The following is a 23,870-nucleotide window of genomic DNA, read 5'->3' as shown; positions in this document are numbered from 1 at the left end:
TAGAAAACCAAAGAAAATCTTTAGAAAACCATAGAAAAACCCAGAAATCCCTAAAAATCCTTAGAAAATCATAAGAAAATCGTTGAAACATTAAAAAATCCATAGTAAATCTTAAAAAACTATAGAAAACCTTAGAAATTCCGAAAAACTCCTAGAAAATCCTAAGAAAACCATAGAAAACCCTAGAAAATCATAGGAAATCTTAAGAAAACCATAGAAAACCATAGAAATCCCTAAAAATCCAAAGAAAATTCTAAGAAAACCATAGAAAACCCTAGAAAATTATAGAAAAACCTAAGAAAACCCTAGAAAATCCAAGAAAAATCCTCGAAAACCCTAGAAAACCGTAAAAAATCCTCGAAAATCCTAGAAAACTATAGAAAAATTATAAGAAAATCATAGAAAACCCTAGAAATCCCTAGAAAACCCTAGAAAACACTATACAATCCAAGAAAACCATAGAAAACCCGAGAAATCCCTAAAAATTTCTAGAAAATTCTAAGAAAACCATAGAAAACCCTAGAAAATCATAGGAAATCTTATGAAAACTATAGAACACCCTAGAAATCCCTAAAAATCTATAGTAAATCCTAAAAAAAACCATAGAAAATCCTAAAAAATCATAGAAAATCTTAAAAAAACCTTAAAAAACCCTAGAAATCCCTAAAAATCCCTAGAAAATCCTAAGAAAACCATAGAAAACCCTAGAAAATCATAGGAAATCTTAAGAAAACCATAGAAAACCCTAGAAATCCCTACAAATCCAAAGAAAATCCTAAGAAAACCATAGAAAACCCTAGAAAATCCTAGAAAAACATAAGAAAACCCTAAAAAATCCTAGAAAAATACTCGAAAACCCTAGAAAACCGTAAAAAATCTTCGAAAATCCTAGAAAATCATAGAAAATTCTAAGTAAACCATAGAAAACCCTAGAAATCCCTAGAAAACCCTAGAAAACCCTATAAAATCCTAGGAAACCCTAGAAAAACCCTTGAAATATTAGAAAACCCTAGAAAAACTTAGAAAATTCTAGAAAAACCCTCGAAAACCCTAGAAAACCAAAAAAAACCTTTAGAAAACCCCAGAAATCCCTAAAAATCCCTAGAAAATCTTAAGAAAACTATAGAAAACCCTAGAAAACCATGGGAAATCTTAAGAAAACTATAGAAAATCCTAGAAATCCCTAAAAATCCATAGAAAATCCCAAGAAAACCATAGAAAACCCTAGAAAATCATAGGAAATCTTAAGAAAACCATAGAAAACACTAGAAATCCCAAAAAATCCAAAGAAAAACCTAAGAAATCCATAGAAAACCCTAGAAAATCCTAGAAAAACCTAAGAAAACCCTAGAAAATCCTAGAAAAAATCCTCGAAAATCCTAGAAAACCGGAAAAAATCCTCGAAAATCCTAGAAAACCATAGAAAAATTCTAAGAAAACCATAGAAAATCCTAGAAATCCCTAGAAAACCCTATAAAATCCTAGGAAACCCTAGAAAATCTTTGAAAATCCTAAAAAACTCTAGAAAAACCTAGAAAATCCAAGGAAAACCCTAGAAAACCAAAGAAAATCTTTAGAAAACCCTAGAAATTCCTAAAAATTCCTAGAAAATCCTAAGAAAACCATAGAAAACCCTAGAAAACCATATAAAATCTTAAGAAAACTATAGAAAATCCTAGAAATCCCTAAAAATTCATAGAAAATCCTAAAAAAACTATAGAAAATCCTAGAAATTCCTAAAAATCCCTAGAAAATTCATAGAAAACCATAGAAAATACTAGAAAATCATAGGAAATCTTAAGAAAACCATAGAAAACCCTAGAAATCCCTAAAAATCCAAAGAAAATCCTAAGAAAACCATAGAAAACCCCAGAAAATCCTAGAAAAACCTAAGAAAACCCTAGAAAAATCCTCGAAAATCCAAGAAAACCGTAAAAAATCCTCGAAAATCCTAAAAAATCATAAAAAATTCCAAGAAAACCATAGAAAATCCAAGAAATCCCTAGAAAACCCTAGAAAACCCTATAAAATCCTAGAAAACCCTAAAAAAACTCTTGAAAATCTTAGAAAACCCTAAAAAACCTAGAAAATTCTAGAAAAACCCTCGAAAACCCTAGAAAACCAAAGAAAATCTTTAGAAAACCATAGAAAAACCCGGAAATCCCTAAAAATCCCTAGAAAATCATAAGAAAATCATAGAAAACGCTATATAACCATAGGAAATCTTAAGAAAACTATAGAACACCCTAGAAACCCCTAAAAATCCATAGTAAATCTTAAAAAATCATAGAAAACCCTAGAAATCCCTAAAAATCCCTAGAAAATCCTAAGAAAACAATAGAAAACCTTAGAAAATCTTTGAAAATCTTAAGAAAACCATAGAAAACCCTAGAAATCCCTAAAAATCCAAAGAAATTTCGAAAAAAACCTTAGAAAACCCTAGAAAATCTTAGAAAAACCTAAGAAAATCCTAGAAAATCCAAGAAAAATCCTGAAAATCCTAGAAAACTGAAAAAAATCCTCGAAAATCCTAGAAAACCATAGAAAAATTCTAAGAAAACCATAGAAAACCCGAGAAATCCCTAGAAAACCCTTGAGAATCTTAGAAAACCCTAAAAAGCCCTAGAAAAACCTAGAAAATCCTAGAAAAAACCCTCGAAAACCTTAGAAAATATTTAGAAAACCATAGAAAATCCCAGAAATCCCTAAAAATTCCTAGAAAATTCTATGAAAACCGTAGAAAATCATAGAAAATCTTAAAAAAACTATAGAAAACCCTATAAATTCCTAAAAATCCCTAGAAAATCCTAAGAAAACCATAGAAAACCCTAGAAAACCATAAGAAATCTTAAGAAAACTATAGAAAACCCTAGAAATCCCAAAAAATCCATAGAAAATCCTAAGAAAATCATAGAAAACCCTGGAAAAACCTAGAAAAACCTAAGAAAATGCTAGAAAATCCTAGAAAAATCCTCGAAAACCCTAGAAAACCCCAAAAAATCCTCGAAAATCCTAGAAAACCGTAGAAAATCCTAAGAAAACCATAGAAAATCCTAGAAATCCCTAGAAAACCCTATAAAATCCTAGGAAACCCAAGAAAAACCTTGAAAATCTTAGAAAACCCTAAAAAACCCTAGGAAAATCTAGAAAATCCTAGAAAACAGACAAAAACTCTAGAAAAACCAAGAAAATCCTAGAAAACCCTCAAAACCCTAGAAAACCATAAAAAATCCTCAAAAACCCTAGAAAATATTTAGAAAATCTTTAGCAAAACCGTAGAAAACCCTAGAAATCCCTAAAAATTCCTAGAAAATCTAAAGAAAACCATAGAAAACCCTAGAAAACCATAGGAAATCTTGAGAAAACTATAGAATTCCCTGGAAATCAATAAAAATCCATAGTAAATACTAAGAAAACCATAGAAAATCCTAGAAAATCATAGGTAATCTTAAAAAACCATAGAAAACCCTAGAAATCCCTAAAAATCTCTAGAGAATCCTAAGAAAACCATAGAAAACCCTATAAAATCATAGGAAATCTTAAGAAAACCCTAGAAAACCCTAGAAATCCATAGTAAATCTTAAAAAACCATAGAAAACTATAGAAATCCCTAAAAATCTCTAGAAAATCCTAAGAAAACCATAAAAAACCCTAGAAAATCATAGAAAATCTTAAGAAAACCATAGAAAACCCTAGAAATTCCTAAAAATCAAAAGAAAATCCTAAGAAAACCATAGAAAACCCTAGAAAATACTAGAAAAACCTAAGAAAACTCTAGAAAAATCCTCGAAAACCCTAGAAAACAGTAAAAAATCCTCGAAAATCTTAGAAAACCATAGGAAATTCTAAGAAAACCCTAGAAAATCCTAGAAATCCCTAGAAAACCCTATAAATTCCTAGAAAACCCTAGAAAAACCCTTGAAAATCTTAGAAAACCCTAAAAAACCCAAGAAAAACCTAGAAAATCCTAGAAAATCCTCGAAAACCCTAGAAAACCAAAGAAAATCTTTAGAAAACCATAGAAAACCCCAGAAATCCCTAAAAATCCCTAGAAAATCCTAAGAAAACTATAAAAAACCCTAGAAAATCATAGAAAATCTTAAGAAAACTATAGAAAACCCTAGAAATAACTAAAAATCCATAGAAAATCCTAAGAAAACTATAGGAAATCCTAGAAAACCATAGGAAATCTTAAAAAAATTATAGAAAACCCTAGAAATCCCTAAAAATCCCTAGAAAATCCTAAGAAAACCCTAGAAAACCATAGGAAATCTTAAGAAAACTATAGAAAACCCTAGAAATCCCAAAAAATCCATAGAAAATCCTAAGAAAACCATAGAAAACCCTAGAAAAACCTAAGAAAACGCTAGAAAATCCTAGAAAAATTCTCGAAAACCCTAGAAAACCCCAAAAAATCCTCGAAAATCCTAGAAAATCATAGAAAATCCTAAGAAAACCATAGAAAATCCTAGAAATCCCTAGAAAACCCTACAAAATCCTATAAAATCCTAAGAAACCCCAGAAAAACCCTTGAAAATCTTAGAAAACCCTAAAAAATCCTAGAAAAATCTAGCAAACCCTAGAAAACCATAGAAAATCTTAAGAAAACTATAGAAATCCCTAGAAATCACTAAATATCCATAGTAAATCCTAAGAGAACCATACAAAACCCTAGAAAATCATAGGTAATCTTAAAAAAAGATAGAAAACTCTAGAAATCCCTAGAAAATCCTAAGAAAACCCTAGAAAATCATAGAAAATCTTAAGAAAATCGTAAAAAACCCTAGAAATCCCTAAAAATCCATAGAAAACTCTATAAAACCCTAGAAAAACCCTAGAAAACCCTTTAAAATTCTTGGAAACCTTAGAAAAACCCTTGAAAATCTTAGAAAATCCTAAAAAACCCTAGAAAAACTTAGAAAATCCTAGAAAACTCTAAAAAAATCCTAGAAAATCCTAGAAAAACCCTCGAAAACCCTAGAAAACCATAAAAAACTCTCGAAAACCCTAGAAAATATTTAGAAAACCATAGAAAACCCTAGAATCCCAAAAAATCCCTAGAGAATCCTAAGAAAACCATAGAAAATCCTAGAAAATCATAGGAAATCTTAAAAAAATTATAGAAAACCCTAGAAATTCCTAAAAATCCATAGTAAATCATAAGAAAACCATAGAAAACCCTAGAAAACCATAGAAAATCTTAAAAAAACCATAAAAAACCCTAGAAATCCCGAAAAATCTCTAGAAAATCCTAAGAAAACCATAAAAAACCCTAGAAAATCATAGGAAATCTTAAGAAAAACATAAAAAACCCTAAAAATCCCTAAAAATCCAAAGAAAATCCTAAGAAAACCATAGAAAACCCTAGAAAATCCTAGAAAAACCTAAGAAATCTCTAGAAAATCCTAGAAAAATCCTCGAGAACCCTAGAAAACCGTAAAAAATCCTCGAAAATCCTAGAAAGCCATAGAAAATTCTAAGAAAACCCTAGAAAACCCTAGAAATCCCTAGAAAACCCCAGAAAACCTGATAAAATCCTAGAAAACCCTAGAAAAACCCTTGAAAATCTTAGAAAACCCTAAAAATCCTAGAAAAACCTAGAAAATCCTAGAAAAACCCTCGAAAACCCTAGAAAACCAAAGAAAATATTTAGAAAACCATAGAAAATTCCAAAAATCCCTAAAAATCCCTAGAAAATCCTAAGAAAACCATAGAAAACCCTAGAAAACCATAGGAAATCTTAGAAAAACAATAGAAAATCCTAGAAATCCCTAAAAATTCATAGAAAATCCTAAGAAAACCATTGAGAATCCTAGAAAACTATAGGAAATCTTTAAAAAATCATAAAAAACCCTAGAAATCCCTAAAAATTCCTAGAAAATCCTAAGAAAACTATAAAAAACCCTAGAAAACCATAGGAAATCTTAAGAAAACTATAGAAAATCCTAGAAATCCCAAAAAATCCATAGAAAATCTTAAGAAAACCATAGAAAACCCTAGAAAAACCTAGAAAAACCTAAGAAAACGCTAGAAAATCCTAGAAAAATCCTCCAAAACACTAGAAAACCCCAAAAAATCCTCGAAAATCCTAGAAAACAGTAGAAAATCCTAAGAAAATAATAGAAAATCCTAGAAATCCCTAGAAAATCCTGTAAAATCCTAAGAAACCCCAGAAAAACCCTTGAAAATCTTAGAAAACCCTAAAAAACCCTAGAAAAATTCAGAAAATCTTAGAAAACACTCAAAAACCCTAGAAAAACCAAGAAAATCCTAGAAAAACCCTCAAAAACCCTAGAAAACCATAAAAAACCATCGAAAACCCTAGAAAATATTTAAAAATCTTTAGAAAATCGTAGAAATCCCTAGAAATCCCTAAAAATTCCTAGAAAATCTAAAGAAAACCATAGAAAACCCTAGAAAACCATAGAAAATCTTAAAAAAACTATAGAAATCCCTTGAAATCCCTAAAAATCCATAGTAAATCCTTAGAAAACCATAGAAAAACCTAGAAAAACCTAAGAAAACGCTAGAAAATCCTAGAAAAATCCTCCAAAACACTAGAAAACCCCAAAACCCAAAATCCTAAACCCTAAACCCTAAAATCCCCTAAAACCCCCCAAACCCCCCAAACCCCCAAACCCCAAACCCCCAACCCCAAGAACCCCCGAACCCCGAACCCCCGAACCCCTAGACCCTAAACCCCTAAACCCCTAAACCCCAAAAACCCCAAAACCCCCAAAACCCCTGACCCCTGACCCTAGACCCTAGATCCTCAACCCTCAACCCTCAACTCTCAACCCTCAACCCTAAACCCTAAACCCTAAATCCTAAACCCTAAACCCGGAACCCCGACCCCGAACCCGACCCCTGAATCCTTGAAGCCCTGAAGCCCTGAAGCCCTGAAGCCCTGAACCCCTGAACCCCTGAGCCCCTGAGCCCCTCACACCCTAAACCCCCTAAAACCCCTAAACCCCTAAACCCCTAAACCCCTAAAACCCCTAGACCCTAGACCCTAGACCCTACACCCTAGACCCTACACCCCCGAACCCCCGAACCCCCGACCCCCGACCCCCGAACCCCGAACCCCGAACCCCCTAACCCCCTAACCCCGAAGCCCCCGAAGCCCCCGAAGCCCCCAAGCCCCAAGCCCCAAGCCCCAAGCCCCAAGCGCCAAGCCCCAAGCCCCAAGCCCTAGACCCTAGACCCTAAATCCTAGACCCGGACCCTAGACCCCAAAACCCAAACCCCCAAACCCCAAACACCTAAAGCCCCAAACCCCTAAACCCCTAACCCCAAACCCCAAACCCTAAATCCTAAACTGTAAAATTAAACCTGAAAAAAAATAAATAAAAAGAAGAATCAGAATTATTATAAAATAATTTTATACGTACATTTAATTATATAATATCACGTTAATAAAAATAAATATTTTTTATATTGATCTTATAAATGATTATTTTAAAAAATATAATTAAATAATTATGTAAAATATTTTATACTATCGATATATAAAAATTAAATTTAATTAATAATTTCCTTAATATATATTTGAGTTCTCCTTTTATTTATAAAAAAAAAGTTATGAATTATGTTGTGTTGGGATAGATCATAGATGCATAAGTAATGTCTTATCCTTTGTCATCCTTTTTTATTTTGGATACTTTTTCTTACTCACTCTCCAATCTCCATAGTAGCTAGTTTGTTGTGTAGTGACGATATATAAGGAACTTTATAATAGGTGAATGGGCATAAATCAAAATTAAAAAGGTGGTAGCAATAAAAATAATAAAAAGAAAGGAGGAGGGTAGTGTAGTGTAGTGAATTGATCCTACCAACCATCAAAGATAAGTACCTGCAGCAAACATTCCAGTGGCCACACCCAAAGCTTCAAGAAACCCAATGGCCAGAAAGCGAAGTTTTGGAATGGCTAGCATCTCATCACTTACAATACCTGCCCTATCTCTGATATACAATATGCTAAAATACACAACCACATACCTGCATACATGACACAGATACAACAAACCAGAGTTATTCTGAAGAAATTAATTCTGATATACTACCAATCAATTGAGACTTGTTTTATATGCATGAATTTTTGACATAAATGTAATGCTATGTCCTTTTTTATACATTATAAGAAAACACTGTTACTCCACTCTCAACTAATAACACTTCTGTTTCATGTGAATAATGATTGGATGAGGGAAAAATATTATTTCTATACCAATCATCTATTAGACACAAACATTGTTTAACCCAAAATGACCAAACCATTATAATATGTGTGGACACTGGACACCCACTTTATCATCAAATTTTTAGCACGGTCCCACTCCAGTTCTCAAATCCTTATAACCTTTTTTTGCCCTTATATTTTATTACTTGGCTTTTGAATGATCAAGCAACATTATATATATAACTCTAAAGAGACACAACATAAACCCCAAAAGTAAAATTAATAACGAAAACAGAATTTTGGCAGTGAAAAGTAGCAAATGAAAATGCAAAAAAAGCAACAGAGGAGCGACACTAAATTGAAAGCGAGAAATGATAGCGTTTACCCAAATGTGGTGAACTGAGCAAGGAAAAAGGGGTAATCTTTCATGGGAACAAGAGCAAGCTTATACAGCACACGATTAGCCACCGCCAAAGTAACAGTTAGAGCAGCGGAACTGAAAAAAAATGAAATTCGTCGCACTTGATGAAGATGGTGAAGGATCATCGGTTGAGGACGAAGCTCGAATCTTGTGGCGATTGTTGTTGTTGGTGGTGGTTCTTGTTCTATTTGTGTGAGAGATAATTTGAGGGGAAGCGGTTGAGAATTTGATGACATTGGTAACAGAAGTTGAAGCTTTGGTGTGTTGAGTTGTACGGATGATGAAGAAGGAGGGAAGAAGAAGAAGGAATGAAACGACGATGTTAAAGAATGCGTCATGCCGTTTTTGCGGAGAGAAATGAAATGCCAACGGTAATGGAACCCTTTTTACTTCTCTCAGTTCTTGCTTTCAGCTTCTTTTGTTTCATTTTCAGATTTTTTTTTTAGGATTTTATTAACAAAAAATGTTAAAAACAATAAAATATTACTTTTGGTTTTATATTTATTTTTGTAAAACTTTAAAAATTAAAAACATTAAAAATAAAAATAAAACACAAATCAAACATATTTTGTACTCAAATTAATCAAATAAAAAATAAAAAACTACAATAAATACGCTCCGAAAAAATACTTTTTAATTTTGATATTGAAAAAATTGATGTATTATCCATCATTATTTGGGTTTTGTGTATTATTTAAGGGTGTAGAAGATGGCTGTTAATAAATCGAAAGGTCTGATTTAATATGACACAAATTAAAAACTCTGTTTTTTTTTTAATTTTCAATTTTAACCCATCGATTTGGATTTTTAATTTTTTTTTATTTTTAACTATAAAAATTATCCTGCAATTTGCTACACACTTGACAAAAAAAATATGCACACAAAATACCTAGAGTATGTTTTCTTCATCAATCAAGTTTGAGCACAAATCAGAGGCTAAGTTTTCTCTCCCTCACAATACCTACCCTTCAATTTATATATTATTGTTTAAAAAAAATTTAACTCCATATCAATACGATACACCCCAATAACTAGGGGTGACAAAGTGGGCCGGCCCGCCCCAACCCGCCCCGCCCCACTTAGGCCCGCCCCATAAACGGAGTGGACCGTCCCGCCCCGCCAACTAAAATGGGTTCAAAATGCTAGCCCGCCCCGCTTTATGGCGGATTGGCGGATTGGTGGGCTAGCCCGCTTCTTTTTTTTTTTAAATAAAATTCATTAAAATTAACCAAAAATAAAATTAAAAAACCAAATACAAATAAAAAATAGTCAAATTATAATATAATTTTTTACTATTTTTTTTTAATTTTTAACTTCAACAAAATTGTTCAAAATAATATTTGTCAATAGAATCATCTTTATTTTAAAAGATAAGTCACATAATTTGAGCATATATACGAAATTGTAAAATAAAATAAATAAAGTTAATAGCTAAAAGAAGAGTAAAAACAAAAAATGAAAAAAAAGTGTTTAAAATTCTATAACTATTAATTTTATAACAGTAATCACTCTTTTATTTAATAAAAAAAATAAAAATCTTCGGCCCGACGGACCGGCCCGCCCCGCTCCGCCAAAACCTGCCAATTTGGCGGTGTGGGTTTGGCGGGTTTCTTTAATTTGGGGGCTCCAAATCCTAGCCCGACCCACCTTTTTTAACAGGTTTAGCGGATCGGCCCGACGGGCTCGACCCGTTTTGCCACCTCTAAAGAACGCAAAACATATAATAGAAATCTATTACAAAAGAAAAAGAGTCCCGAAAAACAATAGACAATTCGAAGTTTCGAACAACAAAATCGCATTATAAAATTTAGGTAGTGTTTGGTACGAGAAAATGTTTCATGTTTTTATTTTCAATTCTATTTTTCGAAACCCCTAGAAAACCATAAGAAAATTCTAAGAAAACCCTAGAAATCCATAGAAATCCCTAGAAAATCCTAAGAAAAAGCTAAAAAACCTTAGAAAAATATAGAAAATCCTAGAAAAATCCTAGAAAACCCTAGAACAACATTAGAAAACCCTAAGAAAACCCTCGAAAATCCTAAAAAACCTTAAAAACTCTAAAAAACAGTAGAAAACGCAAAGAAAACCCTAGAAAAACCTAGAAAACCTTAGCAAATCCAAGAAAATCCTTGAAACCCCTAGAAAATCCTAGAAAAATCCTAGAAAACCCCTAGAAATCCCTAGGAAATCCTGGAAAACCCTAGAAAAACATTAGAAAACCCAAGAAAAACCCTAGAAATCATAAGAAATCACTAGAAAACCCTAGAAACCCTAGAAAATCCTAGAAAAACCTAAGAAAACGCTAGAAAATCCTAGAAAAACCTAGAAAATACTAAAAAAATCTCGAAAATCCTAAAAACCCTAAAAAATCCTAGAAAACTATAGAAAATCCTAACAAAACCATTGAAAACCATAGAAATCCCCAGAAAACCCTCGAAAATCATAGAAAATCCTATAAAATCCTAGAAAACCCTAGAAAAATCCTCAAAAATTCAAGAAAATCGTAAAAAACCTTAGAAAAACCTAGAAAATCCTAGAAAAACCCTCGAAAATCCTAGAAAACTCTAAAAAACTTTCGAAAACCTTAGAAAACCATAGAAAATTCTAAGAAAACCATAGAAAATCCTAGAAAACCCTAGGAAACCCAAGAAAACCCTAGAAAATCCAAGAAAATCCCTCGAAAACCCTAGGAAAATCCAAGAAAATCCTAGAAAACCCTAAGAAAACCCAAGAAAATCCTAGAAAAATATAAAAAATCCTAGAAAACCCTAGAAAAACCCTCGAAAATCCTAGAAAATCCTAAAAAACCCTAGAAAACCCTCGAAAACCTTAGAAAATCATAGAAAATTATAAGAAAATCATAGAAAACCCTAGAAATCCCTAGAAAACCCTGGAAACCCCAAAAAACCCTAGAAAAACCCTAGAAAACCAAAAAAACCACTCGAAAATCCTAGAAAACCATAAGAAAATCGTGGAAAACCTTAGAAATCCCTAGAAAACCCAGAAAAATCCTAGAAAACCCTAGAACAACCCTAGAAAACCCTAAGAAAACACTCGAAAATCCTAAACAACCTTTTAAACTCTAAAAAAGCGTAGAAAATGCGAAGAAAATCCTAGAAAAATCTAGAAAACCTTAGAAAATCCTTGAAAACCCCTAGAAAACCCCTAGAAATCCCTAGAAAATCCAAGAAAATCCTAGAAAACCCTATAAAAACCCTAGAAAATCCAGGAAAACCCTAGAAATCTCAAGAAATCACTAGAAAACCCTAGAAATCCTAGAAAACCAGAGAAAAACCTAAGAAAACGCTAGAAAATCTTAGAAAAACCCTCAAAAACCCTAAAAACTCTCGAAAACACTAGAAAACATAGAAAATCCTAACAAAACCATAGAAAACCCTAGAAATCCCTAGAAAATCCTATAAGATCCTAGAAAACCCTAGAAAAACCCTCGAAAATTCAAGAAAACCCTAAAAAACCATAGAAAAACTTAGAAAATCCTAGAAAAACCCTCAAAAATCCTAGAAAACCCTAAAAAACCCTCGAAAACCTTAGAAAACCATAGAAAATCCTAGAAATCCCTAGAAAATCCTAGGAAACCCAAGAAAATCTTAGAAAATCCTAGAAAAACCCTAGAAAACCCTAGGAAAACCCAAAGAAAACCCTAGAAAACCCTAAGAAAACCCTAGAAAATTCTAGAAAAACCAATAAATTTCTAGAAAATCCTAGAAAAGCCCTCGAAAACCCTAGAGAATCCTAAAAAACCCTAGAAAAACACTAGAAAACCCTAGAAAACCCTAGAAATCCCAAAAATCACTAGAAACCCTAGAAAATCCTAGAAAAACCAAAGAAAAACCTAGAAAATCCTAGAGAAACCATCAAAAGCCCTAAAAAACCCTCGAAAACCCTAGAAAATCATAGAGAATTCTAAGAAAACCATAGAAAATCCTAGAAAACCCTAGAAACCCTAGAAAACTCTAGAAAAACCTTAGAAAACCAAAAAAACGACTCGAAAATCCCAGAAAACCATAAGAAAATCCTGGAAAACCTTAGAAATTCCTAGAAAACCCAGAAAAATCCTAGAACAACCCTAGAACAACTCTAAAAAACCCTAGAAACCCCTAAGAAAACCCTCGAAAATTCTAAACAACCTTTTAAACTCTAAAAAAGTGTAGAAAATACAAAGAAAACCCTAGAAAATCCTAGAAAATCCTAGGAAAATCCTAGAAAACCAAAGAAAAACCCTAGAAATCCCAAGAAATCATTAGAAAATTCTAGAAAATCCTAGAAACCCCTAAAAATCTCTAAAAAACCTATAAAACCATAAAAACCACTCGATAACCCTAGAAAATCGTAAAAAATCCTAGAAAACCTTAGAAATCCCTAGGAAACCCAGAAAAATCCTAGAAAAACCTAGAACAACCCTAGAAAACCCTAAGAAAACCCTCAAAAATTCTAAAAAACCTTCTAAACTCTAAAAAAGCGTAGAAAACGCAAAGAAAATACTAGAAAAACCTAGAAATCCTTAGAAATTCCTAGAAAACCCTGGAAAACCCCTAGAAAACCCTAGAAAACACCTTAAAACCCTTAGAAATCACTAAAAAATCCTAGAAAATCCTAGGAAAACTCTTGAAAACCCAAGAAAAGCCCTAGAAATCCCAAGAAAACATTAAAAAATCTTAGAAAATCCTAGACCCTAGAAAAACCTAAGAAAAACCTAGAAAATCCTAGAAAAACCCTCAAAAACCCTAGGAAATCCTAAAAAACCCTCGAAAACCCTAGAAAACCATAAAAAATCCTAAGAGAACCTTAGAAATCCCTAGAAAATCCTAGAAAACCCTAGAAAAACCCTAACAAACCCTAGAAAACTCTAAAGAAACCCTAGAAAACCATAAAAACCCCTCGAAAACCCTAGAAATCCCCAGAAAAACCTAAAAAACCCCAGAAATTCTAAAAAATCACTAGAAAACCCTAGAAAATACTAAAAAACCCTTGAAAACCCTAGAAAACCATAGGAAATCGTAAGAAAACTATAGAAAATCCTAGAAATTCCTAGAAAATCCTAGAAAAACCCATAAAATCCTAAAAAACACTAGAAAAACCCTCGAAAATACTAGAAAACCCAGAAAAACTTTAGAAAAACCCTAGAAATTCCTAACAAAACCAAGAAAAATCCTAGAAAACCTTAGAGAATCCTAGAAAATCTTAGAAAACCCTGGAAAGCCCTTAGAAAACACTAGAAAACCCCTACAAATCCCTAGAAAACGCTACAAAATCCTAGAAAACCCTAAAAAATTCTAGAAATCCCAAGAAATCACTAGAAAACCCTAGAAAATCCTAGAAAAACCTAAGAAAACTCTAGAAAGTCCTAGAAAAACCTAGAAAATCCTAGGAAAACCCTTGAAAACCTAGAAAATCCTAAAAAACCCTCGAAAATCCTAAAAAAATCCTAGAAACCCCTAGGAAAACCCCCAGAAAACCCTAAGAAAACCCTAGAAAACCGTAGAAAACCCTAGAAAAACTCTAGAAACCCCAGAAAAACTCTACAACAACCTTAGAAAACCCTAAAAAACCGTCGAAAATCCTAAAAAACCTTAAAAACCCTAGAAAACCCTAGAAATCGTAGAGAAATCCTAGAAAACCCTAGGAAAACCCTAGAAAATCCTAAGAAAACCCTAGAAAATCCTAAAAAAACTATAAAATCCTAGAAAACCCTAGACAAACCCTCGAAAATCCTAGAAAACACTAGAAAACCTCTTGAAAACCCTAGAAATCACAGGAAATCCCTAGAAACCCCTATAAGACCCTAGAAAATCCTAGAAAAACCTAGAAAATCCTAGAAAAATTCTCAAATACCCTAGAAAACCCTAAAAAATCCTCGAAAGCCCTAGAAAACCATAGAAAATTATAAGAAAACCATATAAAATCCTAACAAACCCTAGAAAACCCTAAAACCCCTAGAAAACCATAAAAACCCCTCGAAAACCCTAAGAAAATCCTAGAAAACCCTAAAAAACCCCTCAAAAATCCTAGAAAACCTTAAAAATCCTAGAAAACCCTAGAAAAACCCTTGAAATCCCAAGAAATCACTAGAAAATCATAGAAAATCTTAGAAAACTTTAGAAAAACCTAAGAAAACCCAAGAAAATCATAGAAAAACACTCGAACATCGCAAACAACCCTCGAAAACCCTAAAAAACCATAGAAAATCCTAAGAAAACCATAGAAAACCCTAAAAATCCCTAGAAAATCCTAGAAAACCCTAACAAACCCTAGAAAACTATAAAAACTCCTCGAAAACCCTAAAAAAACCTAAGAAAAACCTAGAAAATCCTAGAAAATCCTAAAATCCTAGAAAACCCTAAGAAAAAGCTAAAAACCCTAGAAAATATAGAAAAACCTCTAAAAACCCTAGAAAATTTTAGAACAACCCTAGAAAACTATAAGAAAACCCTCGAAAATCCTAAAAAAACCTTTAAAACTCTAAAAAATCGTAGAAAACGCAAAGAAAACCCTAGAAAAACCTTGAAAACCTTAGAAAACCCTAGAAAACATTGGAAAACCCTTAGAAAATCCTAGAAAACCCTAGAACAACCTTAGAAAACGCTAGAAAACCCTAAGAAAACCGTCGAAAATCCTAAAAAACCTTACAAACTCTAGAAAACCCTAGAAAGTCGTAGAAAAACCCTAGAAAACCCTAAGAAAACCCTAGAAAAATCCTAGAAAACTATAAAAACCCCTCGAAAACCCTAAAAAATCCTAAGAAAAACCTAGAAAACCCTAGAAATCCCTAGAAAACCATAAAAAACCCTAGAAAACCCTAAGAAAAAGCTAAAAACTCTAGAAAAATATAGAAAAACCTCTAAAAAACCTAGAAAACTTTAGAACAACCCTAGAAAAATCTAAAAAAACCCTTGAAAATCTTAAAAAACCTTTAAAACTCTAAAAAACTGTAGAAAACGCAAAGAAAACCCTAGAAAAACCTTGAAAACCTTAGAAAATCCTAGAAAACTTTGGAAAACCCCTAGAAAACCCTAGGAAAACCCTAGAAAACCTAAGAAAAACCCTAGAAATCCCAAGAAATCATTAGAAAACCCTAGAAAATCCTAGAAAATCTTTGAAAAACCTAAGAAAATCTTAGAAAACCATAAAAACCACTCGAAAATCCTATAAAATCGTAAGAAAATCCAAGAAAACCTTAGAAATTCCTAGAAAACTCAGAAAAACCCTAGAAAACCCTAGAACAACCCTCGAAAATCCTAAAAAACTTTTTAAACTCTAAAAAAGCGTAGAAAACGCAAAAAAAAACCCTAGAAAAACCTAGAAATCTTTAGAAATTCCTAGAAAATCCTGGAAAGACCATTAACAATGGTGGTAAAAATGTGACCACATTGGGCTCCAAACCGATTTTGAACATCATCTCCACCACAGAGAAGGCAAAGGGAGTGTGATTCAAACGGCACAGACAATTGACAATAATATTGAGTGTACAGATATTAGATTTGAGTCCTAAGGAGAAAAAGTGTTTGATTAACGAAATGGCAGCTGTGTAATGCTTCATCTTAACAATAGAGCTAAACAATAAATTAAAGTCCTTCACAGATGGCAAAGGGTTTACGGAAACCATCTTGTGAAAGAGATGCAAAGCAGAATCAAGGTTTTGGAGATTCCTAATAGAATATAGGAGAAGGGGCCTGCCTTTGATGGCATCAATATTAGTGGTATAAGAGAGAGTAATGGGAAAAAGGAAGGGTTTGGGATGAGAAAGAGTACCAAATTGAGATTGGTGCCGAAAGAAGCGCAAAGAAGCTGTTGTTGATGAACGCAACATCAATGATGAGTGAGCGCAGCAGCTACGCTCGCCGCAAGGGTATGGAATTCATTCGAGTCTTGTAAGCATAGCTTGACATCCACTGCTGAGTCCACTTCAATCTTCACATTCGCAGAGCCTAGACTATGCATCAGCAAGGTTCTGAAAACTGAACTGGTCATCGAAGGAAAAATAAAATTCTCTATGATTTCTTTTGGAAAAAATAAAATCCCGTTCAAGAAGGAACCATAGCTGTAAATAATTGAGAATATTTGTCAAACTCAGTACCGAGACATAGAACAAGTATACATATAGAGCAGTATCAAACAATCCAATTCTCAATTCCATGAATCATAAACAAAAGGGTGTCTAAAATATCCATAGAATCAATCAAATTCAACATTAAAAAATATCAAAAACCAAATTTTGCAGTTAAACAGAATAAAGTAAAGATGGAATTTATACTCAAATTCCCCTTAATCTTAAACCATGTCTCAGCATATACTTTGTGAGCAGCAACAAAATCATCTTTACAAGCACAACCCAATTCAATTGAAACACCAGACTCAGAATATCACTCTCCAAACCTATGACAAATTCTACAATCCCTCTCCACTTTATGATTAGTAGTATTATTAATATTATTAATAATATTAACATTACCAACTAATAAATGGATATTGAAACTTTAAACTTTATTTAACAACAAGCTGTAACATGGCTCAAATAACAAATTAACCAATTTAATTAATACACAACTCCAAACACAGCAAGTAATATACTTCATACATTCTTCAAAGCAGTCCCAAATCATTTGCAATAACAGTGAACTATGCTTCATAAACTACTCAAATTATCAAAATCAGAATCATGAAACACACTATTTAGAATCTACAGAGGCATACCAATTTCAAGAAATGCATAATTGGCACAATTTATCAAGCATGGCAAAGCTAAGTTCTCAAAGAAAAATTTTAATTAAACAGAAAAACACAGCACAATGGTCAACGGAGCACAGCAGCGAAGAAGACACAAAACAGGCATACCCCACGTGCAACACTTAGTTTCAAAGGATTCAAGCCTGAAGACCCCATCACCTTCTGCAGATGAATTATCGGAATCATTAACAATGGAGTAATTTACAGTAAAAACAGCAAGATTCACAGATTAATTAACACTTATTCAACAATTATTCAACTCATAACAAGTTTACAGATTAACTAACAACAATTATTCAACAATTATTATTAAAAAAATACCTAGAAGCTAGAGGCCCTAGAACAGAGCAGAGTAGATCTTAAGCAAGAGGGGGACAAGGGCACAACCAAAGGGATGACAGGTGGAACAGAGATAGTGCCGGCGACGATGGAACAGAGCTGCGTGACGGAGGCAGGAGGCGAGCCCGGCAAAGATGGAACAAAGCTGCGCGACGGTGCTTTCAAAGCTGAAACAGTAGCTGCACAATGGTGGAACAGAGCTGCACAATAACGACGGTGACTTCGAAGCTCATTTCGGCGACGGCGGCGGGAGCTGGACAGAGGTGAGGGATTGAGATCGATGACGGTGAGAGGAAGGAGGAGCTCGAGGGTGATGGGAGGGATGGGTTCGCGTTTAGCTGTTGTGTGGAGTTAAGGTTGCTGGGTTGGGTAATTGGCTTTTGGCTAGGGCATCCCAGCATCCAAAACGATGGTGGGGTTTTTGCAAAATTAAAAAAATCGGTCAGATCTCGATTCGATTCGACTGACCGATTTTCAACCGGTTTGACAATCTAACATCGGCTTTTCAATCTTTGATTTCAACATCTGTTCGAACCGTTCTTTTTTTCGATTCAACCAGTTCGACCGGTCAATTCGAATCGATTTTCAAAACCTTCATGAATCACGAATTGTCTACCTCCAACAATATTGATAACTTCGTATAAATATCTTTCTTAGTGTAATAAGTCGGCAACTTTTGAGAACTTCCGCAGCATTTTAATTCATAGAGAACAAAACCAAAATCCAGTTAAATAACAAGGCATGGGGTAAAATTTGTTTTCCAAATAGCATTCCGATTTCATAACAAGATCATGATTATACCTCCAGTTAGCAATCCAACTAAGAAGTATTTAAAAATTAAAATATTAGTCTGAACAAGCGTCTGTTTGAATTGTTGGCAATTTAACAATTTTCTATGGCTCAAAAAATAGCTGAAAATAGCGCTGTTGAAGGAACCTTTACATTCCTTTCGACCAGCTTAACGATATATTATAAGGGCTATTAATAGCTCAACGATCAAGTAATTGCTTCAAGCTTGGAAGCGTTTCTCATTCCATTTTCTTATCAAAATTTCAATAACAGCATGATCCTTCCACGATAAATTTTAAAACAATTAAAAAGTTCAGACATAACGTGCTAACATTAACAATGAGAAAGTAAACGACAAAACAAAAAGACCTAACAGAGCAAACCAAGTAACAACCAAACAAATCAAAGCAGATTGACATCATCCCTTCCAAAGAGGGAATAATGAAATATACTTTTCTAAGCCGTAAATGTTTCCTACAAATCCTGAAGCAGTGTCTCCTCGAAAGCTTAAAGGTTATTTTCTTGCTAGTCTATCTCCACCTTTCTGTATTTTTTTTTTACACTGTTCTGACCTGGATGTTGTGAGTGGATTGGAACCTCCATATGGGCTGTCTTCCACTTTGTACAAGTGCTACTTCTTCTCCTTCCTTCACCATTCCTTGCCTCTGCATATACAAACAAATACATGTATGATAATAAACTTAAAACAGTAGGGGAAAAGTTACTTTCTAAAGGGCCAGTCAAATAGTTAATTTTTAATGGCAAAAGTTGACGCTTCCATTGGTGAGTGCAACATAAAGCATTTGCTTATAGACTAATAGCAGTATGTTCGTATTTAAGTGACTACATTGGTTGAAACAAGTTTGGACCCTAACAACCAGCCATTTTTTAAAATGTGAACAGAAGTACAGTACACATAAGATAACATCTGAATTGCTGAAGATATCATTCAAGTATTAGTTACCTGCAACAAATCCAAGGCTCTTTTGAATGTCTCTTCAGCATCATCAGAGAATTCCATGTATATAGGACAAACTCCTTGATACAAAGCCAGCCGCTGCTGTATCCGCTTCCTGAGCAGCAAAATAAGGTACATAATAAAGTTGCCTAGTTTATGATTAAGGCAGAAAAATACAAAATAACTTTCAATTGAGTGCTTGCAAGTTGCTTCAATTAAATGAATCAGAAGAAAAAAGAGAAAGAAACAGAAAAAAACAAGAACTTCAACCCAAATGTTAAGGTAAAATATATGTACAATGTGACCCAGTGCATTTCGGAAGAGGCATTCATCACTGGCTACTGAATAATTTTATTTTCACGATCAGCCTGCATCTATTCCTTTTTTCTTCCTTAGACAACTATCATATTTCTCATCAATAAGATAAACGGGAGAAAAATAACTCACTGGTCTGTAAAAGCAAATATGGTGCCAGTTGGTCGATAGTGGCTTAGAAGAATAGCCATGAAGCCTGATCTAGTGAAGACAACAGTTGAGGTTCCAAGGGTGTTGGACATCATGGTTGCATGGTATGCAAACATCTCGCTCATGTGGTTCTGCATAAAGCCAATATAAATAAACCGCACATTTCAGCATTGATTGTAAGAGAGAGAGAGAGTAGCAACAAAATGAATCAAGTCTAAAGTTCAAACCTTGAATACTTGACCAATATTAGGTGGCATCTGACTACCTGGTATAGTGGCTTCTGTCCGTAATGCTACTGTGTGCATTACTTTCACAGCTTTTAGTGGGAACCTGCATTACAATAAATTTAATCACTATTGTCACAACGTTCAATGCATGTTCTTGATTTAAATTTATTATTTCATCAGATAATAATTCGAGCAGGGAAAGTTATTTACTTACTTTCCATGAGCAGTTTCACCAGAAAGCATTATTCCATCAGAACCTTCTCGAACAGCAATTGCAATATCAGATACCTCTGCTCTGGTTGGGGTTGGGTGAACAATCATGCTTTCAAGCATATTTGTTGCAACAATCACAGCCTTTCCCATGCTACGGCATATTCTGATTATCTCCTCCTACATTAGCAGGCATATTGAGTGTTACCATGAACATCTTCATGTCTGGTATGGAGGATGATACTGCCCAATATTATGTTAAAGATTGAATATCAGTTCTTTTAAGTAGGATTTTACCTGCAAAAGTGGAACTTCCTCAATAGGTAGCTCAGCCCCAAGATCTCCTCTTGCAACCATAGCCTAAACAGGATTGTGAAAGCAGATAGGTCAAAATCAACAATTAATGCGGAATTAGTCCAAAAATTTAATTCCATACTAAGCATATACATTAAAAATTCAGGATGACTGATTTCACAATATTAAATAAATTCATTAGTCCAGAATTAGGCATCAAACATGAAATAGTGCAGGGATTAGATTAGCACCCCATCAGATGCTGTAATTATTGAATGCAAGTTCGGAACGGAGTCTGCACTTTCAATTTTTACAATGACATGTATATCGGCACCACAGCCTACAGCATTGAATGTGGAATTAATCATACTTCTAATTATAAAGAGAAAATAAGTAACTAACAGGATTAATCATTTCTGTATTTGAGAAGTATTTTAGATATTTACTTTTCAGATAGTTCTTCAGTTCATGAACTACTTGTGCATCCTTAACAAAGGAAACGGCATAAAAGTCAACTTGGTTGTCCACTCCAAATTTAATGTCATCCCAGTCCTTCTCTGCAGCAAGTCAATATGAATTTTACATTTTTACATCCATGGAAAATGACCAGAAACACAATATACAGCCAACATCAGCACACAGGCACATGAAGACACGCATAAGCATAAGTAGAAGCATAAGCATGCATTGCATGCACAATGGCATGAAGAAAGGAATAGACACTATCATACTAAGTGCAAATTATAGAGAATAGGAATAGTAAAAATCTAACCAGTGATTGAAGGCAATGTTGCGCTTTTTCCTCTAACATTCAAATGTCTCCTCGATTTAAGCTCTCCTCCATCAACTACTTCACATTTTACAGAATCCTCGGTCTTAGACTTTACCATCAATGACATCATACCACCTACATGATATATGAAGAGTTAGAATACAAGTTCATCAAAGGCAGCACTAGCAATTATAGCATACAACAAAGGCTTAGTATTGCCATAGCCTTTATCATTTTAAACTCACTGTCTCTTTTTGAGATCCAAATACATTACACAAATGAAGTTATCACTCAACAATAAGAATGCCAAATCTTTAAATGCATTTTGCCAACTATTGCCTGTAGTATACCATATTTTTTCGGAGGACATCTTCCAAAATTTTGTTTATTTGCAGGCTGACTGAAACACATGACAGCAAATTATAATTAATGATCTATGGACCTCAGAAGCTTGTGACTCTCCTTAAACATGCTGGATTGCATTCACTCATTAAAAGCAGTTGTTTCTTCCTTAAAACAGCACCCACTGATTAAAGCAAAAAATTTATCCATGCACTCGACCATTAAAAAAAAAAAAACCACAGACGAGTTGTGACATATTTGTAAGACCAGGAGACTACCCGAATGCAGTACCAAGATAAATACATAAAGTAGTAAAAGAAATCCCCTCGAGAAAAGAAATCAATAGCTCTCATGGTTGAGTAACACAAAGTTTTGGCTAACTTTAACATTTTACTGCAAGTTGATTCCATACCATCAACAAGAAGCATGTCCCCAACTGCTACATCATTAACAAAATCATCATAGTTAACGCTAACACAATCTGTGGTTCCGACACCCCTCCGGATAGTGAAAGTGAACTCTTGCCCAGGTTCTAATGTAATTGGTTGTGGCAGGTCCCCACTCCTAACCTCAGGACCCTGCCAAAAAAAAAAAAAAAACAGAATAAGCAGCTAACACAACATCAAAAGAACAATACAGGAAATGACAAGAGAATAAACAAAGCATCAGAAAATTAGCCTTGTTAGAACCACTTAACAGTGAAGATACCTTACCTTGGTGTCGAGCATTATTGCAATTACATTATCCTTGGATTGTGCATTATAGTCCTTTACCAAATCGATAACTTTCTGATGAGAAGCATGGTCACCATGAGACATATTCAAACGCGCAACATTCATCCCAGCCTCGGCCAGCTTCCAAATCATTTCCCTTGTATCCGTAGAAGGCCCAATGGTGCAAACAATCTTAGTCTTTCTCCTAAACGTAGGCTTTGACCACATTCCGACAGCAGTGTCACCAAGCTGTTGTAAGCCACGCAAGTGCTGCAACTCTTCCTCAATCTAATGGTCACCAAATACCGTAAAAAGAAAGGGTTACAACTACAAATTTTAGCAATCCCCAAAACCAACAACACTATCTTCCATTTCTAGCATCTCTGGATCCTTCCAAAAACATCAATTCCCTCACTTGCCCATTCTTAGTTTTCTTACCAAGCAAGCAACACAAACAAGGATTTGCATAAAGCGGCAGAAAGTACGAACCTTTTGGTCATCCTCGGGTGAGACGGGCACAACTTCCGTAGGTGTAGGTTTCCTAGCGTCGATGACGTGGCAGGTTGTGAAGGAAGCTTTGAAGGACTCGTCAATGTTCCCTTGTGGCTGGAACACTTTGGAAGCAAAAGTTGGAGGCTTTAAGAAAGTTTGCGGCCTGTGAGGTGCAGATCCGGAACTGGGGCGTGAGAGGGTGATGTTAATGGATCGAGTGGCTACTACCTGAGACATTGTGCTGCAGAGAGAGAGAGAGAGAGAGAGAGAGTACTTTTTTGCTTTTCTTTTGTGTGTGTGTGTTGGGGAAAAGAGAAGAAGGATAAAGAGGAGGGGGGGGGGGTGGTTGTGTGAAGAATAGAGAAATGAATAAGAAGGAAGGGTGCTGAAAATGTGAAGGCTTGTAGAAATCGCCGTTGTATTCGGCGGAGGTTCTGAGACAAGTATAGGAGGGAGAGACACACGCAACGCAGACACTTCGTTTGTATCGAACAAATGAATTGCGCTACCATGTTGTCCCAAAGTTGTTGGATGCATTGCCTGCAAAACTGCGACGCCGTTTTGGGTTTGGTAATTGAACAACTTCGTTTATTATCACTTTCTTTTTCGGAAAATTTTTTTTCCTCTTTTTTCCTTTAATGTGTTATTAAAGTGTGATTTATCATGAGTCACCAAAAAAAAGTGTGATTTATCATTATGTACTTAAAAAAATATGCGATCAAAAAATGTTATATAATAAACAATCGCATTTAACAATATTATTTAAAAGAAAGTAGAGTATTCTAATTTCTGCAACCTATTATAGTATACTAGTTTAGATTTTCAAACAATATACAAAAAATTTTTATTTAATTTATATTTTTGTTATAATATTTTAAATTTATTTTTTAATCTATTTAATCTGTATATTTTTTAATTTGTTTA

General features: G+C 34.1%; 2 protein-coding genes across 2 annotated transcripts; both read right to left on the bottom strand.

Annotated features, from left to right (window-relative positions):
- Positions 1-7,621: 7,621 nt before the first annotated feature.
- LOC112776950 (uncharacterized) lies at positions 7,622-8,991 on the bottom strand. The gene is made up of 2 exons (XM_025821230.3): positions 8,565-8,991; positions 7,622-7,998 (listed from the first exon to the last, which is right to left on the bottom strand). Exons 1-2 carry the CDS (start codon positions 8,936-8,938, stop codon positions 7,839-7,841), a joined length of 534 nt encoding a protein of 177 aa, XP_025677015.1. The 5' UTR covers positions 8,939-8,991; the 3' UTR covers positions 7,622-7,838.
- A 9,689-nt stretch (positions 8,992-18,680) lies between these two features.
- On the bottom strand, positions 18,681-23,552 carry LOC112776029 (plastidial pyruvate kinase 2). Its single transcript, XM_025819980.2, has 12 exons — positions 22,944-23,552; positions 22,455-22,742; positions 22,154-22,319; positions 21,400-21,534; positions 21,074-21,184; positions 20,879-20,967; positions 20,631-20,693; positions 20,338-20,513; positions 20,124-20,226; positions 19,879-20,027; positions 19,438-19,546; positions 18,681-19,138 (listed from the first exon to the last, which is right to left on the bottom strand). Exons 1-12 carry the CDS (start codon positions 23,481-23,483, stop codon positions 19,031-19,033), a joined length of 2,037 nt encoding a protein of 678 aa, XP_025675765.2. The 5' UTR covers positions 23,484-23,552; the 3' UTR covers positions 18,681-19,030.
- Between the last annotated feature and the right edge of the window lie 318 nt (positions 23,553-23,870).

The sequence above is a fragment of the Arachis hypogaea genome, chromosome 19 (genome assembly GCF_003086295.3).
Source record: "Arachis hypogaea cultivar Tifrunner chromosome 19, arahy.Tifrunner.gnm2.J5K5, whole genome shotgun sequence".
Taxonomy (NCBI): domain Eukaryota; kingdom Viridiplantae; phylum Streptophyta; class Magnoliopsida; order Fabales; family Fabaceae; genus Arachis; species Arachis hypogaea.
Note: the sequence above shows the minus strand (reverse complement) of the source record. Positions and strands in the feature narration are given on the sequence as shown.

What these genes read in the sequence shown, in the direction of transcription:
- LOC112776950 (XM_025821230.3), bottom strand. Translation starts at nt 8,938, where the DNA reads ATGACGCATTCTTTAACATCGTCGTTTCATTCCTTCTTCTTCTTCCCT. An exon ending in GCTCAGTTCACCACATTTGG is followed by an intron (nt 7,999 to 8,564) that starts GTAAACGCTATC and finishes TCATGTATGCAG; the next exon opens with GTATGTGGTTGTGTATTTTA.
- LOC112776029 (XM_025819980.2), bottom strand. Translation starts at nt 23,483, where the DNA reads ATGCATCCAACAACTTTGGGACAACATGGTAGCGCAATTCATTTGTTC. An exon ending in GGACATGCTTCTTGTTGATG is followed by an intron (nt 21,535 to 22,153) that starts GTATGGAATCAA and finishes TATATCATGTAG; the next exon opens with GTGGTATGATGTCATTGATG. An exon ending in ATATTGGTCAAGTATTCAAG is followed by an intron (nt 20,028 to 20,123) that starts GTTTGAACTTTA and finishes GGCTTTATGCAG; the next exon opens with AACCACATGAGCGAGATGTT.